Source organism: Eleutherodactylus coqui, chromosome 3, assembly GCF_035609145.1.
Source record: "Eleutherodactylus coqui strain aEleCoq1 chromosome 3, aEleCoq1.hap1, whole genome shotgun sequence".
Lineage (NCBI taxonomy): Eukaryota > Metazoa > Chordata > Amphibia > Anura > Eleutherodactylidae > Eleutherodactylus > Eleutherodactylus coqui.
The window spans coordinates 179936025-179951697 of NC_089839.1; the positions used below are offsets into that span (position 1 = coordinate 179936025).

Sequence of the window (15673 nt, forward strand, 5' to 3'; positions counted from 1 at the left end):
CCACTCACAACTCTGTTATTTTCTAGGTGAGAAAATATTGCTTCTTTTTTTATTATTGTATTCCTCTTGTAACCTCTTAGTGCTGTGTATAGTTGATACTTGTAGCACCAGGTTATATTGGGAGATACAAATAATCTCAAACGTTGAAGGTGATAAGATAATCTGACTCTGTCACCCGCACGTTATGTTAATGCGTTTTTATGAAATCCAGAGCATTCATTCTTATCATACCCCTAGAGAAATATCAGCAAAGAGATTCATGTTGATAAAAAATCAGTGTTTTTCTTGAATTTTCTATGTCTGTACACACTGTCACTGTACACACTATCAAACGTAGCACCAGGTTATATTGGGAGATACAAATAATCTCAAACGTTGAAGGTGATAAGATAATCTGACTCTGTCACCCGCACGTTATGTTAATGCGTTTTTATGAAATCCAGAGCATTCATTCTTATCATACCCCTAGAGAAATATCAGCAAAGAGATTCATGTTGATAAAAAATCAGTGTTTTTCTTGAATTTTCTATGTCTGTACACACTGTCACTGTACACACTATCAAACGACGCGTTTCTATGACACTATTTTCGTGTCACTTCATCAGGATGGATCAACCGTATGTACTTTAAATCATAGATTTTGCTTAGTTAGGGTTAGTGATTATCAGTTGTTCACTCTCTCCAGAGCCACACGGCTGCACTGATGATGACAGATTGTGGCTTAAACCGTCAAAGAAAAGGATCATTAATGCTTTATTATGCGCTAAGAACGATCCGTTTTGACTTGACGTGTACCGGCTCCTCTATATCGTCCTCATAAGGATGGCAGACAATTCTCAGCCCCCCGCGATAGGTATATGTGTGTCCGCGCAAAATAATCTTAGCGGACAATAAATGTAACAACCTTTCTTCACTCTTGGTCCAGTACCTCACACAGCTAAATACACAGTTCCTTTTGTGGCAAAACCCACATTTACAGGAATAGCATGTTAGTGTGTGACATGCCTGTATATGTTGATGATGATAAAGGTAACCCGCATATAAAACTGCTTTCAAATGTTAGGGTCACAGTGCTCACAACCTCTAAATTCAGATAACTACTTAAGGCGGTAGTGACCCACATTTAGAAAGTGGACATACTTTGGTGATCAACTTTAGGCATTCAGTGTATAAGCTTAAATTGATTGCAATTTATGCATAAGAGAAGCCTATTGAGATGCGCACAAAGTTGGACTGATGCAAAAGTCCATGTCTAGCGGTATAGTACATAAGAGTACATAATACAAGGGTGTAACTGTGCAACTGAGGGCATCTACAGGGCCCACATTTACGGGGCAAGAGAAGAGGAAAGGCCCACATTTACGGGGCAGAAGAGAAAAAGAAGCCCACATTTATGGGGCAGAGGAGTGTAAGACCCACATTTATGGGGCAGAGAGTTTAGAGTTTAGAAAGCCCACATGAGTGGGACAGAGATATATCAGAGCCACATTAGCTGCATTAGATGGAAAGCAGCTAACGTGACCATAGGGAGACAGAGCTGGTCTGTATGTGAGCTTTACCTTCTTTTATATACCTAGCTCCACCCTTTCTTCATGGGGGCTCGTCCTTCACAACCAGTCAGCATTGCTCAGTCAGTATGGGCTTATTAGCGAAATCTCGCGATATTTGTGACGTCATCACGTCACAGCGTCGCTCCGTACGTGGCCCCGCTGGGTCCTGGGAACTTCCCCATGCAGCCTCAGCGTTGCCAGCGTTACCGGAACGCCGGCACAGTAGCGGTGATGCTAGCATCATCACCTAGGTAACGGCCAGACAGCGGAAGTGTGTCTCTAATAGCGAAGGCATTGCCGGTGTTTTCCGGGCGCTGGCGACATGGCAGAGATGTTACCATGGCCACCAGGACGCTGAAACCTTGCGCATGCGCTCTGGCTCCAAAACGGGTGTTTGTCTTTCTGATACCTTCTACAAGCATTTTGGGATGGAGCTCCTATAGAGACACTTGATAATAGCGCCTAATGCAGTTTACATACTGAGAAAGGGATATTTAATATGAATATAAATATAATTCATATGTCCCTACCATAAATGCTTCCAAGATTATTAAAGGAGTAGGACAGGCATGCCCCTACTGATAACATTATAAACAGCCAAGGTCATTCTTTGTACCAAATACTACAGGACATTTTCTTCAAGGTGTTTTTACCAAACAGGTAAGTCTACTTCTTATGGATCTCAGAAACAAGGAATCGAGGGAGATTTTCAGATATTATTTTATTTTTTATTTTATTATTTATATTTTTTATATGATAGTCCTTAACTTCATTTTTAGTGGACTGGATTTTAACCTCATACCCAGTTTTCTTCGCACATCGGTTGCAGCAGCACAGAGAACAAACAGGATTTATACTTCAGCTGTAAACGTTATTATGATCATAATAAAGATCATGATGTTATTTCTATCATCTCATAAGGCGCCATAAAAGACAGGTTTGATGTTGCTACCTGAACTTAAATCATCAATCTTCTATATCTACTTTAGTGCAGACAACACATATGTTTCTTTAAATGAATGACGTAAAGGATAAACACTCATTTAATCCTTTTGGTGCACAGGAGTCCATTCTGAAGATCCAACCAGATTCTTTTTGCTGCAGTCTTCTGTCTATATCTCCCCGTCTTCCGTTGCTTCTTATTGTCTCTATTCCTCGGAACATTACTACATCAGGATTTCCGCCATGTTTTTCAATGACATGTGTTGCCAAACTTGTTTTCTCTTTCCTATTTATATTTCCTACATGTGCAAGCACACGACGGCGAAGCTGCTGCATCGTCTTGCCAATGTAGTCCCTCGGGCAAGGACACGTTGCCATATAAACGACAGCACTTGTTCTACAGTTAATAAAATCTTTTATGATGTATTCTTTTCCTGTGGACGAACTCCTGAAGGACTTGCATCGATGCATGAATTTACACGCCTTGCATCCTGAGCAAGGGTAGGAGCCTTTGACTGGCTCTGTTGGTAGCCACGTTGTTCTAAGCGATTTTTGAGAGAGATGGCTATGGACCAGGCGATCTTTCAAATTCCTCCCTCGTCTAAATGTAATCATTGGTCGTTCTGACAGAAAATCTTTGATGTCTCCATCTTTAGTGAGAATATCCCAATATTTACTTAGAATGTTACGTACATCTTGAGATTTCTCATCAAACGAGCCTATTACTCTGATCAACTTATCATCCTTGATCTTCTGTTTGACTTCTAAAAGGTCCTCTCTTTTTGAAGCTTCCGCTTGATTATAGGCTTCTGTCACCACATTATCTGGATAGCCCCTATCACTGAACCTTTTCCGCATCTCTTGAGATTTAATACGAAACTCCCCCTCACTGGAGCAGTTCCGCCTTGCTCGAATGAACTGACTTTTCGGGATCCCCCTTTTTAGTGAGGCTGGATGGTGGCTGCTCCAGTGAAGGAGAGTATTTGATGCTGTCTGCTTACGAAAAATTGTAGTTTCCAACTGGTCATTCTCTGTTTTCGAGATGGTCAGATCAAGAAATGTGATTTTTTGCGGATTAATCTCTGATGTAAGGAACAAATTGAGATCATTGTTGTTCAGGCTCAATACGAAGTTTTGGAATTCACTCGGATCGCCGGTCCATAGAATAAACACATCATCTATGTAGCGGAGCCACAAATCAATCGATGCAGTCCATCTCTCGTTTTCTTCGCTGAACACTTTGGTTTCCTCCCACCAGCCCAGGTACAGATTAGCATAACTGGGGGCACATGGGCTCCCCATTGCTGTACCCCTGAGCTGGTGGGAGAACTTACCCTCGAACAAAAAATAATTGTGTTCGAGGACAAATGTTAACAGTTGAAGTAGGAACGCATTATGCTCCTTTAGATAATTCCCCCTTTGGGACAGAAAGAATTCGGCGGCTTCCAGCCCTTTTTCATGCGGAATGGAACTATACAAGGACTCCACATCGAGACTTGCTAGCATAGTTCCGGGAGATAGAGAGATACCCTCTATTTTTTTCAGTACATCCATCGTGTCCCTGACATAGGTGGGCAGTGCTTCGACAAAAGGCCTCAATAGCTGATCTAGATATTTACTGATTCCCTGAGTTATGCTGTTGATGCCCGAAACGATAGGTCTTCCTTTAAGGGGCGTTAACCCTTTATGTATCTTAGGTAACCCATAAAAGGTCGCAATCTGTGGATTTTTTGGATACATGAAAGAGAACTCTTTTTCACTGATCAATGATTTCTCTTTCGCTACGGTTAGAATCTTTTTGAGTTCTTTGAGGAAGCAATCAGTTGGGTCAGATTCTAGAGTTTCATACGTCAGTCTGTCATTTAACATCTTAAGGCACATTTGTCGATAGTTCTCCCTGTCAAGGACCACGATGTTCCCCCCTTTGTCAGAGGGTTTCACTATGATCTCCGTATCCCTTTCAAGAGCTATCATCGCCTCCTTTTGTTTAGATGTTAGATTTTGTTGTTTAAAGTTCCTCTTTTGAGACAGGTCTTTAAGATCTCTTAGGACCATGGACTCAAATAGATCAATAAAGGGACAATCCCCTGATGGTGTACTTGTACTTTTCAATCTAAGATCCGTAAATGGTCCATGTCCTGGATCCCTCTCGTTGTCATTTTCAAGGCATTCAAGCATTTCAAGCGCCTCAAGATCTTCAGGATCCAGGCCCATCTCTTTACATTTTTTCTTTCCTTCAATAATGAAATGTTTCTTCCAGCGCAACTTGCGCAAAAAAAGGGAAATATCTTTTGTCCACTCGAAGCTATTAAATCGGTTGGTGGGAATAAACGAGAGACCTTTTTTCAGAAGTGTTAGTTCATCCACAGATAAAGTTCTTGAAGAAAGATTTATCACTTGTAGTTCATCTTCATTCGAGTTATGAGAATTGTCCTTTAGATGCCCTGTTTCTGTTGGACTGCTTTTAGTCATTAAAGGGAGGTCCCTAGATTTTCTGGGTCTCTTATTATATGTTAAAAGGTCCCCATGCTTCCTCGATCTCTCAGCATATAGCTGGAGATCGGTTGACCTAAAAAACGATTATCACTGGGTCCATATCTCCCCCTGCCCCGTGCTCTAGATCTACTATTTCCCCTTCCTCTAGATCTTTCCGGAAAGTGAGCTCTTCTAGATGTTTCTGTACCTGAGAGTTCACCCTCTGATGAGCTTAGTTCTGATTCTGTGTGGGAGCGAGATTCATATACCCTATTTTCCTTAAAGTCGGCCAGATCCCTTTTAAATTGGAAATGTTTCCGTTCCTTTAAGTAACAAGTGTATTTCTCTATTGTTAGTTTAAGTGTATTCTCTCTTTTTTCAAAATCCTGTTCACTAGAGAATTTTTTTGTTTCTTTAATTAATTCCTCCAGTGTTTTTCCATTTTTCTCAAGATTCTGCTTTTCTTCATCCAAGAGAAGGTTCATGAATCTAAAAGAGCTTTCCGTTGCTTCTTGCTCCCACTTCGTAAGAAAGGGACTATTGCGTAGCTTCGGGGGGGGGGGGGGGGGCGATATGGACCCTGAGACCTCGTGGTACGATCTTATTCTCTAAATAATTAGAGAGACCTTGGACCTCCCACCATGTCCGTACATAGTCCTTGTAGGCTTTAGTAAGGCCTTTAAAGGCCTGATTGATGGATGTAACCTGAAAATTAGTGTCCAAGTCTTGGTTCGAGAATACAGACCTCGCCTCAGTCAGCCAGGAACCTGTATCAATCTGTCCTGACAGAAAACCAGCCATAAGGAAAATTCAAAAATCACAGTGGCCTATAAATTCTCATGAAACTTCAAAATAACTCGTCACCGACAAGAACCTTACTAACTCTAAACTCTCTGCCCCATAAATGTGGGTCTTACACTCCTCTGCCCCATAAATGTGGGCTTCTTTTTCTCTTCTGCCCCGTAAATGTGGGCCTTTCCTCTTCTCTTGCCCCGTAAATGTGGGCCCTGTAGATTCCCTCAGTTGCACAGTTACACCCTTGTATTATGTACTCTTATGTACTATACCGCTAGACATGGACTTTTGCATCAGTCCAACTTTGTGCGCATCTCAATAGGCTTCTCTTATGCATAAATTGCAATCAATTTAAGCTTATACACTTTACACATAAGTTGTCCCGAGTAACTGTGCTTAACTTCCGGCGCATGCCGTGTCTTATGGATCCTTAAACCGGAAACATAATGTAAGCACCGGAAGCTGTTTGCGTCACCCTCCCGCCCGCCGGAAGTCAGAACACGACGTCTCGGGTGTGTGTACGAGCAGCATGCAGCAATTAACATGTGAGTAAAGTGTTTTGTATGCTATATAAGGATAAGAAATTGTTTGTATTGATGTCACTTGAAAAAGTCGCTGCTGCGACGAAACGCGTCGGACGAATTTTAAGTAAAAGTTTTTCTTTTGTTTTGCTAATTAAGGAACCTACTATTGATTTAGTTTAATAGGTTTCCTTCACTTTGGAGCGCTGGATCCTTTTTGTTTTTTTGGTTTTTCTACATATATTTGGTCGCACCCCCATTGGGGGAGGCGACAGATCCTTGCTTGCTTCTGTGCATCCATTTCAATATTTTTTGGATTGGAGAGAGGAGATTTCATCACATATTCAACGCTTACTAGGACGTGGAGGTGTTAGGTGGGGGGTCCTTATTACAGGGATCCATCCACCTACACCGGGTAAGTCCTTTGTTATTCCTTCTTTTAATTGAGAATTGCATTTCAGTAGGTGGAGCGCCGTCCCTCATTGTCCTTTATCTCACATCTTCAGGTAACTATTGTATCTACCAGAATCCTCTGTCAATACTGTAGACAAGTCTGCTCATATTGTGATGTACTACAAGTTGTTACTGTGGAACTGCAGAGCACTGCACTCCCTTCTCTTACTCGATACCCATCAGGTAGGGTTGCCACTCAGCCTCTGAAGCACTGTCCTAGCCAAGTTCCAAGGGCGGTGTCAGTATTTATTTTTTTAGCAGCCATATTAAAAAATAATTGCTCCCTGTGAGTTCAGCCAGGCAGCAACTATAACCACAAGTAATAAGCTGTCGTCCGGCCGCCACAGCTGCTGTTTGCAGAGAGCCTTTTTTGTCATCTGGAAATGGCTGCTGTAGGCAGGGACCCTGCATCCTTCCCGGTGTCTGCGTAGTCCATGCTCCCCCTCCTAGTGTCTGCATTCCTGTATATGAAGTACGCAGCTCAGATGCAGGTGGAGGAAGCAGGATTTCTCCATAAAGCAGCCATGATGGGTAGACTGAAACTGCTAGAGTATGTAAACTTTTTGCATCCATGGTTGTTACTCAAGGGCAAGGAGGGCACTACAGGTTTGCACTCTTATCATACTATTACTATTGCCACCACTATCGAGGGTGCACGATTATTATTTGGACCACTAGGAACATTATCAGGGACACTATTGCTATTAGGACAATATTAGTGGAATAATTCTTTTGTGTTGGCTGATTTCACAAAAAGCATTGTGAAGCTGGACAGTTGATTCTGACTCCTATTAAAGCCAATGGGAGTAAAAATTGGGTTTACTGATTTGCCTTCAAGAAAGTTCCCAATGCAGCCAAAGGCTCCCAAATTGCAAGGGAATGTAGATACACATCTGGAGAAGACTGTTGTCCTCCCAAAAATTGGCTAAAATAGTGTGCAGTGTTGTAGGGGTGAATCGTAGCACAGGAAGTCACTGAAAACAAAAGAAGGCCTTTTAGATTAAAAAAAAATTACACCAAGCAAGACAGCAGGTGTACTGATTGCTTAAAAGCAATGCCATGAATTTTTCAAGGGCAAATTCTGTTAAGTGAACAGAACACTCAAGTATGGATCTGGTCTAAGGAACAGCTGTAGAGCTACCAAAGACGGCACCAGTGGTACTTCTTTTAAAAGCAATGTCATGAAGTTTGAAAAGGAGAAATTCTATCAGGTAATAGGGACAGACGATCACAGGCCTTCTCCAAGGAAAAGCTGTAGAGCTACAGATGTTGCTTCTGTTCTAACAAATTTTCATTTTGGGAGAAGGAATAAGAGGAAGAAACATGGCGTAAGCATGGGAAGGAGGGCAGCAGTTCCACTACCACCAGCAGCAACAGCACCTTTATAGCAGAGTGTGCTCCTTGTAGAAACACAAGAGCTATAGCTCCCTATTTCCATACTGACATATTGTTCATTTGAGGGGAAGTAGGAAGAAGAAACATGGTGGAAGCAGGAGAAGGAAAGCAGCAGCACCATCGCCAGCAACAGCACCTTGAGGGCACAATATGGTCTTTGATATAAATCTATGCTCAATCATATGTCAGTGAAAATTCCCAGCATGCTAACTAATCAGTGAAATCTGCCACAGGGGGAGCAAAAGCCAGGTGAAATGCATGCCTGGTTCATTTTTATAAGCGCCTGGCAATCCATATTGTCTGTAGACACAGGCAGATGCTTCTGTCAGTTATCACACCCCCAGCTGTGCTGAACAACCTTTCTGATAACACACTGGCAGCGGGGCAGGTAAACCCCTCTAAACGATGTTATGCAAGCCTTGGCCACTCATCCTGCTTAGACACCTAGAAGTCAAATGGGCCAAAGCCATGCGTGAGTACATCCAAGTCCAAGCTGACATACTCTTGGACCATCATGGATAACTGCTGCCTGTGACTGTGAGTCCTACCTTCTACTTTTGGTGAAGGCTGTGATGGGCTGAAAAAACTATGCCACACATCTGCTAGACTTCCCTGCCATCAGTGGTGGTTCTGCTGTGGTGGCTTCCTGCTTGTCTGCCATGAACCGCAGAGCTGCAATTCACTGTAGATGCATTCCTGCAGCCATGTGGAAATGCTGTGCTCAAGTTGCTTAACAGTATGTCCTAATAATGCTGCATTTTGATGTTCCTCTCCACTACTGGATTGAGATTTGTCATTTTGGCCTTGTAGTGGAGATCAAGGAGGGTGGCTACCCAGTAATGATCTGATGTTTTGATGTGGGATATGTGACGGTCCTTCTGCAAGCATTGCAGCCTAAAAACTCAAATGCTCAAAGTGCTTAAGAGTGATTGCTCACATTCCTTGGGTCAGGCCTAAGAGTGTCCTCTAGCTAATCCTGCCATCAACGTATAATAACTGTGATTAGTAATGCATGGAAGGAACATTGTGTAGACCTCACCCAACTCTGAACCCATATTATTTCCCTCCTCTTCTTCCTCCTCTTGCTCTAACTCCTCTATACTTCTCAGATCAGTGGAAAAATGTTTTAGAGAGGATGCCCACTTTCTTGCCCAAAGCCACCCTCCCTGCAGTGTTGAGTAATGTAGGACTGGTCAGACAGTTGGGAGATTTGTATGCCTTCCTTCTAATCCTGTGACAACACATCACTGTCCCTGAAGCCCTGCAGCATCTGTTTCAACAGGCAGACAACAGGAATGGTCATACTAATCAGTGCATCATCACGACAGACCATTTTGTTTGCTTCCTGAACGCAGACTAAAATGGTACACGTCTTTGATCTGCTAACGGAATACAGCATCTGGCACTCCATTATAGATTAGCCTCTGTAACATATGCAAGATATGCAATGTGGATTGCATAGGCACATTATAGATGAGACTATTGGGTGGTAGGCCCGAACAGTCATTGCACCTCTGCCAGACGAGAGGTGGCTGGGTGTGAACACAGTTTTCTGGCCTTTTTCAGCACTGGATGTAAACCTGGGTAATTGTTTAGGAAGTGCTGCACTGCAAAGTTCATCACATGGGCCAGGTAAAAAACATTTGTGAGATTGCCGAGGTGAAGGGCTGCCAGCAGGTTGACTGTATTGTCACATATGACTTTGCCTAGTTTCAGATGGTACGGTGACAGCCACGTGTCAGCCTGGGCCTTCAGAGCTGTCAACACCACTTCAGTTGTGTGGCTGTGTTCCCCTAGACATATGTGTTTTAGGACAGCATTTTGGCATTTACTAGTGCATTGCTGTATGAAGGTCACATTTTGTCACATTTGGATAACTGTGCCAATGTGGAGGATGTTGAAAGGCGGTAGGAATAAAAGGAGAAGGGGGTGAGGAAGGAACAGACAAGGATGAATGTCCCATAACTCTTGGGGGTACAAGGAAATGAGAGACAACCCTTTCAGCTTCAGGCCCCACCTACAGGACATTGATGCACAGGGCTGTTAAGGATATGTAATGTCCCTAGCCATGATTGCTGGACCAACTTTTCCGCCAAGGACACGTTATCACTACCATGGCGATGCAGAGCAGGGACAGCTTTTTAGGCAAAGAAATGGCAGCTGGGCATCTAGTACTGCGGGTTAGCACAGAGCATGATGTTGCAGAAGGCATTTGTGCCCTCTAGCCTGAAGGGCAGCATTTCCATTGCAAGCAGCTGTGCAATGCTTGTATTCAGGCTCTGTGTTCATGGATGGTTGGTGTGCTATTTGCTTTTTTATGTCTCCATAGCTTGGAGATGGAGGGCTGGCTGCTGACTTGGGATACGCTGGGATATGGGTAGATGTGAATGCTGGTAAAGGTGGTGGTAATGGTGGCAGCTCAGCTTCTGCTCCCCATTTCCCACTACTTGTTCTGAAGCCTGCAGCCCAATCAATTGTGCATGAGATGCCTAAAGTAAGCGTGCTACAGAAAACTGGCCTCTCTGTGTTCAGAGACTACTGCATTCTGGCATCTTCCTTCATCCAATGACTTTGTACATGCTTAACCTTCTAGGAACCCATAAACTGCGAGTCGATCTGACAGATTTTGAAAATCAACACACTTTTGCTGCTTATGCTTCATTTTCCATATCAGGAGAAGCTGGCAAGTATAAGCTGCACCTTGGCAAGTTTCTTGGAGGTAGTGCAGGTAATGTCTACTCTGGTAATTCATGTAATGTTCTATCATGGGGCCCAATATCTAATAGTTTCTAGAGCAGTGATGCTGTCAGGGCATGCTGGGACCTGTAGTTTTACTACAACTGGAGAACCACAGTTTGGAGATCACTGTTCTAGAAAATAGGACTGATCTCCCAGTAGTAGGATCCCTCACAATCAGCTGCTATTGTCAGCTGCTTGCACTCCATCTGTTAACACCTTGAAATCACAGCCATTTTTTTTTATTTTTGACCCTTGCTTTCCAAGAGCCATAGCTTTTTTAAAAAATTTTCTGTCTCCATAGCTATATAAGGCTAGTTCCACACGAGCGATCGTGATTTTTTTCGCAAGAAAATTGTGGCAAAGTCACGACTTTTTCCCATGATTTTCTCACGTTTGCAATTTTCTCGCACCTTTCTATCGTGCGATTTTGCCGAGATTTTTTTTGTGAAAGTCAATATGACTTTTTGTAATGTTAAAGTTTGTTTGTGATGCGATAAAAAGGAGGCTCCATAGGTAAACATGAGAGATTTAAAAAATCGTACATCGCAGAAAGAAAGAGCATGTCGCATCTTTTTTGCTCTCGCAACATCGTATGAGTGAAAACATCACTAATGGGAAGTAAACCACTGTAAATTATTGGTTTCATAATCTGCTTTTTTACTGAATCTCACATCATGTGAAAAATTGTGCGATTTTCTTGCCCGTGTGAAACCACTCTAAAGCCTCTTTCACACAGGTATGATTTTAGCATAGTATAGGCGAGTGAAAAATCATGGCTACACTGCACTAAAAATCACGTGAGCGGGCGATTTTTCACGCGCAGAAGACCCAAGCTTCATGCACGGGAAAATCTTGCATTCACTGGAGCAGGGTGTTGCTTAACCCTTTAGTGACGGCCCCATCGGGATTCTACGTCCTGGCTTGCTGGGCTTAATTCCTAGAGGACGTAGAAATATGCATCCTCTAGGAATGAAAGCCCTGCAGGCTCAGGACGTGATAGCTCCATGCTGCCCCCGGTCACGCGATCGCCGGTATCCACCGGATACCGGCGATTGAGTTAAAGTTACAGAAAAGTTAAATAAAGTTGGATCCGTAAGGGGAGCTGAGAGTACTCCCCTGAGAGCTCTGAGTAGCCAAGAGCTTGGAGGTGTCACGGGGGCCGCGGTGAGTGCCTTCGGTCACGTGATCGCCATTATCCAATAGATAATGGCGATCACGTAAAAGTTAAAAGACAGTTAAAGTTTGATGCTCCGTTCAGTTTGGGCCCCGTTGTGCATCCAGGCAGAAGATTAGGGCCACAATGGGTATGTTTCTGAACACGGGACAAATGGGGGTATACATTTTGGGGTGAAAGTTTTTATTCCTATGTTTGCTGTACAAAAAAAACTATTTTTAAAATGACATAATTGCTTTGCTTCGATTCATTTAAAAACGGTGGAGTCAAAATACGCAGTACACCACTAGATGAATGCGTTAAGGGGTCTAGTTTTTATTATGGGGTAATTTGTGGGGGTTCTCTATCGTTTTGGTTGCTCAAGGGGTCTACAAGTGGGCAATGGGGCCTAAAACGCCTTCAAGTAAAAAGTTTATTCTGAAAAAAACCACCCGCTGCTCCTTTCGGTTAGGGCCCCGTTGTGCATATGGACAGAAGATTAGGGCCACAATGGGTATGTTTCTGAACACGGGACAAATGGGGGTATCCATTTTGGGGTGAAAGCCTCCATTCATATGTCTGCTGTCCAAAAAAGACTGTTTTTAAAATCACATAATTGATTTAAAAAATCGGAATTTTTTACTTCTTCTTTGCTTTGATTCATTCAAAAACCGTTGGGTCAAAATACGCAGTACACCCCTAGATTAATGCGCTAAGAGGTCTAGTTTCCAAAATGAGGTCATTTGTGGGGGTCTTCCACGTATTGGCCGCTCAAGGAGTCTACAAGTGAGCAATGGGGCCTAAAACGCCTTCAAGCAAAATGTCTGATCTGAAAGCCACCGGCTGCTCCTTTCAGTTTTGGCCCCGTTGTACATACGGACAAAAGATTAGGGCCACAATGTTTATGTTTCTGAACAAAGGACAAACGGGGGTATGCATTTTGAGGTGTAAGGGCTCCCACCCACTGGCGTTTTTTTCTCCACTGCGATGCGATTCTAAAGTTAAAGTCTCACATCGCAGTGCGAGAAAAACGCAGGCAGATATCCCAAAATCACTGGGACATTGCTGCGACATCGCCAGTCTTTTCAATGGGGCCAGCGGCAGCAGCGCTAGCCCCATTGAAAAGATATAAAGAATGCCGCGGACTTCTGTCACAGCTGTGGCTGGAGTTCCCTTCATCCCCGCGGAGACCGCGGGGATGAAGGAATCCTCTGTCACAGCTGTCACAGCTGTGGCAGAGGTCAGCGGCATGCTATCCCATTGCTTTCAATGGGATCGGCACTGCTGCCGATCCCATTGAAAGCAGTGGTTTCTGACATGCCCTGCAGAATGATTTATATTTCAAGCCCTTCTCCAATAATCATTCTGCAGGGCTTGTCAGAAACCACTGCTTTCAATGGGATCGGCAGCAGTGCCAATCCCATTGAAAGCAATGGGATAGCATGCCGCTGACTTCTGCCACAGCTGTGGCAGAAGTCTGCGGCATTCTCCATATCTTTTCAATGGGGCTAGCGCTGCTGCCGCTGGCCCCATTGAAAAGACTGTCGCAGTGATATCGCAGCGATTTTCTCGCACTGCTCTGCGAGAGTTTTCACTTACTCTCGCAGCGCAGTGGAGAAAAAAACGCCAGTGGGTGCGAGCCCTAAATCCTCATTTTTATGTGCACTATAGAAAAAAAATCCTCTATTTAAAATTACGTGTTTGCAAAAATATGAAATTTTATTTTTTCTACACTAAATTGCATTAATTCCTGAAACTGAGGGGTCAAAATACTCCTGACCCCCCCTTAGTGAATACACCAGCTGTGCCAGAGGATCGCGATCTTCACTGTATGTTCTCAGTGGGTTCGGTGCTGCTGCCGCTGGCCCCGTTGAGCACAAGGTGAAACCCCTGGATGTGACACATTTTTGTATATGACCGCTGCCATTGAAAAGCATTGGTTCCTTATAGATGCAGATGGCAAACGCAAGTAACATGTGCACATAAAAACACCCGTCTGACTGAGCTTTAATAGAGAGCACAAGGTGGGGTCACTAAGAAAATACAATTTTGTCATGGTATAATTAAAAAAAGAAACAATAATTCTGCAATTTTGGGGGGAGATTTTGTTTCAAATTTCTATAGTTTTTTATGTTTTACTACTTTTATATGCTAAAAGCATTTTTCATAGAATGTATTTCAGTAGTATTGCCATATTCGGAGAACCACCATGTTTTTTTATTTTTCTCTTTGTGTAGCTGTATGAGGGCTTGTTTTTGTGGGATGGGTTGTAATTTTCATTAGTAGCAATTTGGGGTACATACAGCTGTTTGAGTGATTTTTATTCTGTTGTGGGTAGATGTCAGTTGTACGGAGGAGGCTTGACGCCGAACCTGCATCATATAACTAGAGTGACTAAGAGTGTACTAGGCATAACAGCTTTGCCATTCAGCACTGTAGAAAAGCTGGATGATAACTGCTGTGGGATTTATAATGGTGGCCGACTTGGTTAGCAATTTGTGAGTTCTAAAAGAGAAAAGGCATAGTTTTTCATAAAGACGGCTTTAGGTCTAATATTTGTTGGTTATTTATGGTGTATTTATATGAAACTGTTTATAACGCTACAATTAAGTGCTACAATTATGAAGCTCCCAGCAAGTGTGCGCAACAAAACTGTAAAAAAATATATATGAGGTTAAAGTGCCGCCCTGCTGTGGACGAAAGCTACATTGGGGTCGTGTTTTATTGGAAAATTGTATATTTATTTATGTCCTCGTGTGATTTTTACCACTTTTTACCTGAAAATCGTGTACACCCAAAGATGCAATCCAAAAACATGAGATTCGCAACAGAACCATTTGCCAGCGTGGTGTACGGACGCACTTTGATCACTAAGTGGCGCCTTAAACATTGTGGCCAAAACTGTGCTGATTTACAGATTGACACGGTTTACAAACTGATTGCATCTAGAACAGTTGGCCAGTGATCGGCCACGATAAACAGCAGTTCACCTGTGTGAAGGAGACCTTTAAAGAAAATTCTCATAATTGTTCCTTCTTTTATTCCAGGTGACTCTCTTAGTCCTCACAACTATTACCCTTTCTCAACCAAAGACAGACACAATGATATTAGTCCAGATAATTGTGCAACACGGTATAAGGGTGCCTGGTGGTATAGATACTGTCATGACTCCAATCTGAATGGACAGTATCTGAGAGGAGAACACAGCAGCGATGCAGATGGAATTAATTGGAAAACTGGAAAAGGATACAAGTATTCCTATAAAATAACGGAAATGAAGTTCAGGCCAGTTTAATATATACAGTATTTTTATGCTCATGTTGATATAACCCTACGGAATCAAGTCATTGACAGTGTAATCTTTCCCATATATCATAGACACAAATCACAGCAGTGTATTCTTTGATCTTGGACCACCACGGAGTCCATTTTTTTTGTTTATATCCATGAATTTTACCACCAGTTGGCTGTATATTAACAAAGGCCAGTCCAATTACAAAAGTGTCCATGAAATAAAGGGGTCTTTCTTGACTTTTTTTAGGCTGTGCTACAATTCATGGAATGATCTTCTATATGGCACATTTGTATATGTGACGTCATGTCTAATGTGTAACCTCATACAATAAATGATTTCTACCATTATTGTCCTC

The 15673-nt window shown here is 42.8% G+C and overlaps 1 protein-coding gene across 1 annotated transcript in view; it reads left to right on the forward strand.

The window, feature by feature from the left end:
• LOC136620213 (ficolin-2-like) overlaps positions 1-15318 on the forward strand; it is a 43176-nt gene extending 27858 nt beyond the window's left edge. Inside the window, exons 7-9 of the mRNA XM_066594919.1 lie at positions 9848-9874; positions 10711-10859; positions 15071-15318. Coding sequence (XP_066451016.1) covers positions 9848-9874; positions 10711-10859; positions 15071-15318 — 424 coding nt within the window. The remainder of the gene's footprint in view (positions 1-9847; positions 9875-10710; positions 10860-15070) is intronic.
• Positions 15319-15673: the final 355 nt, after the last annotated feature.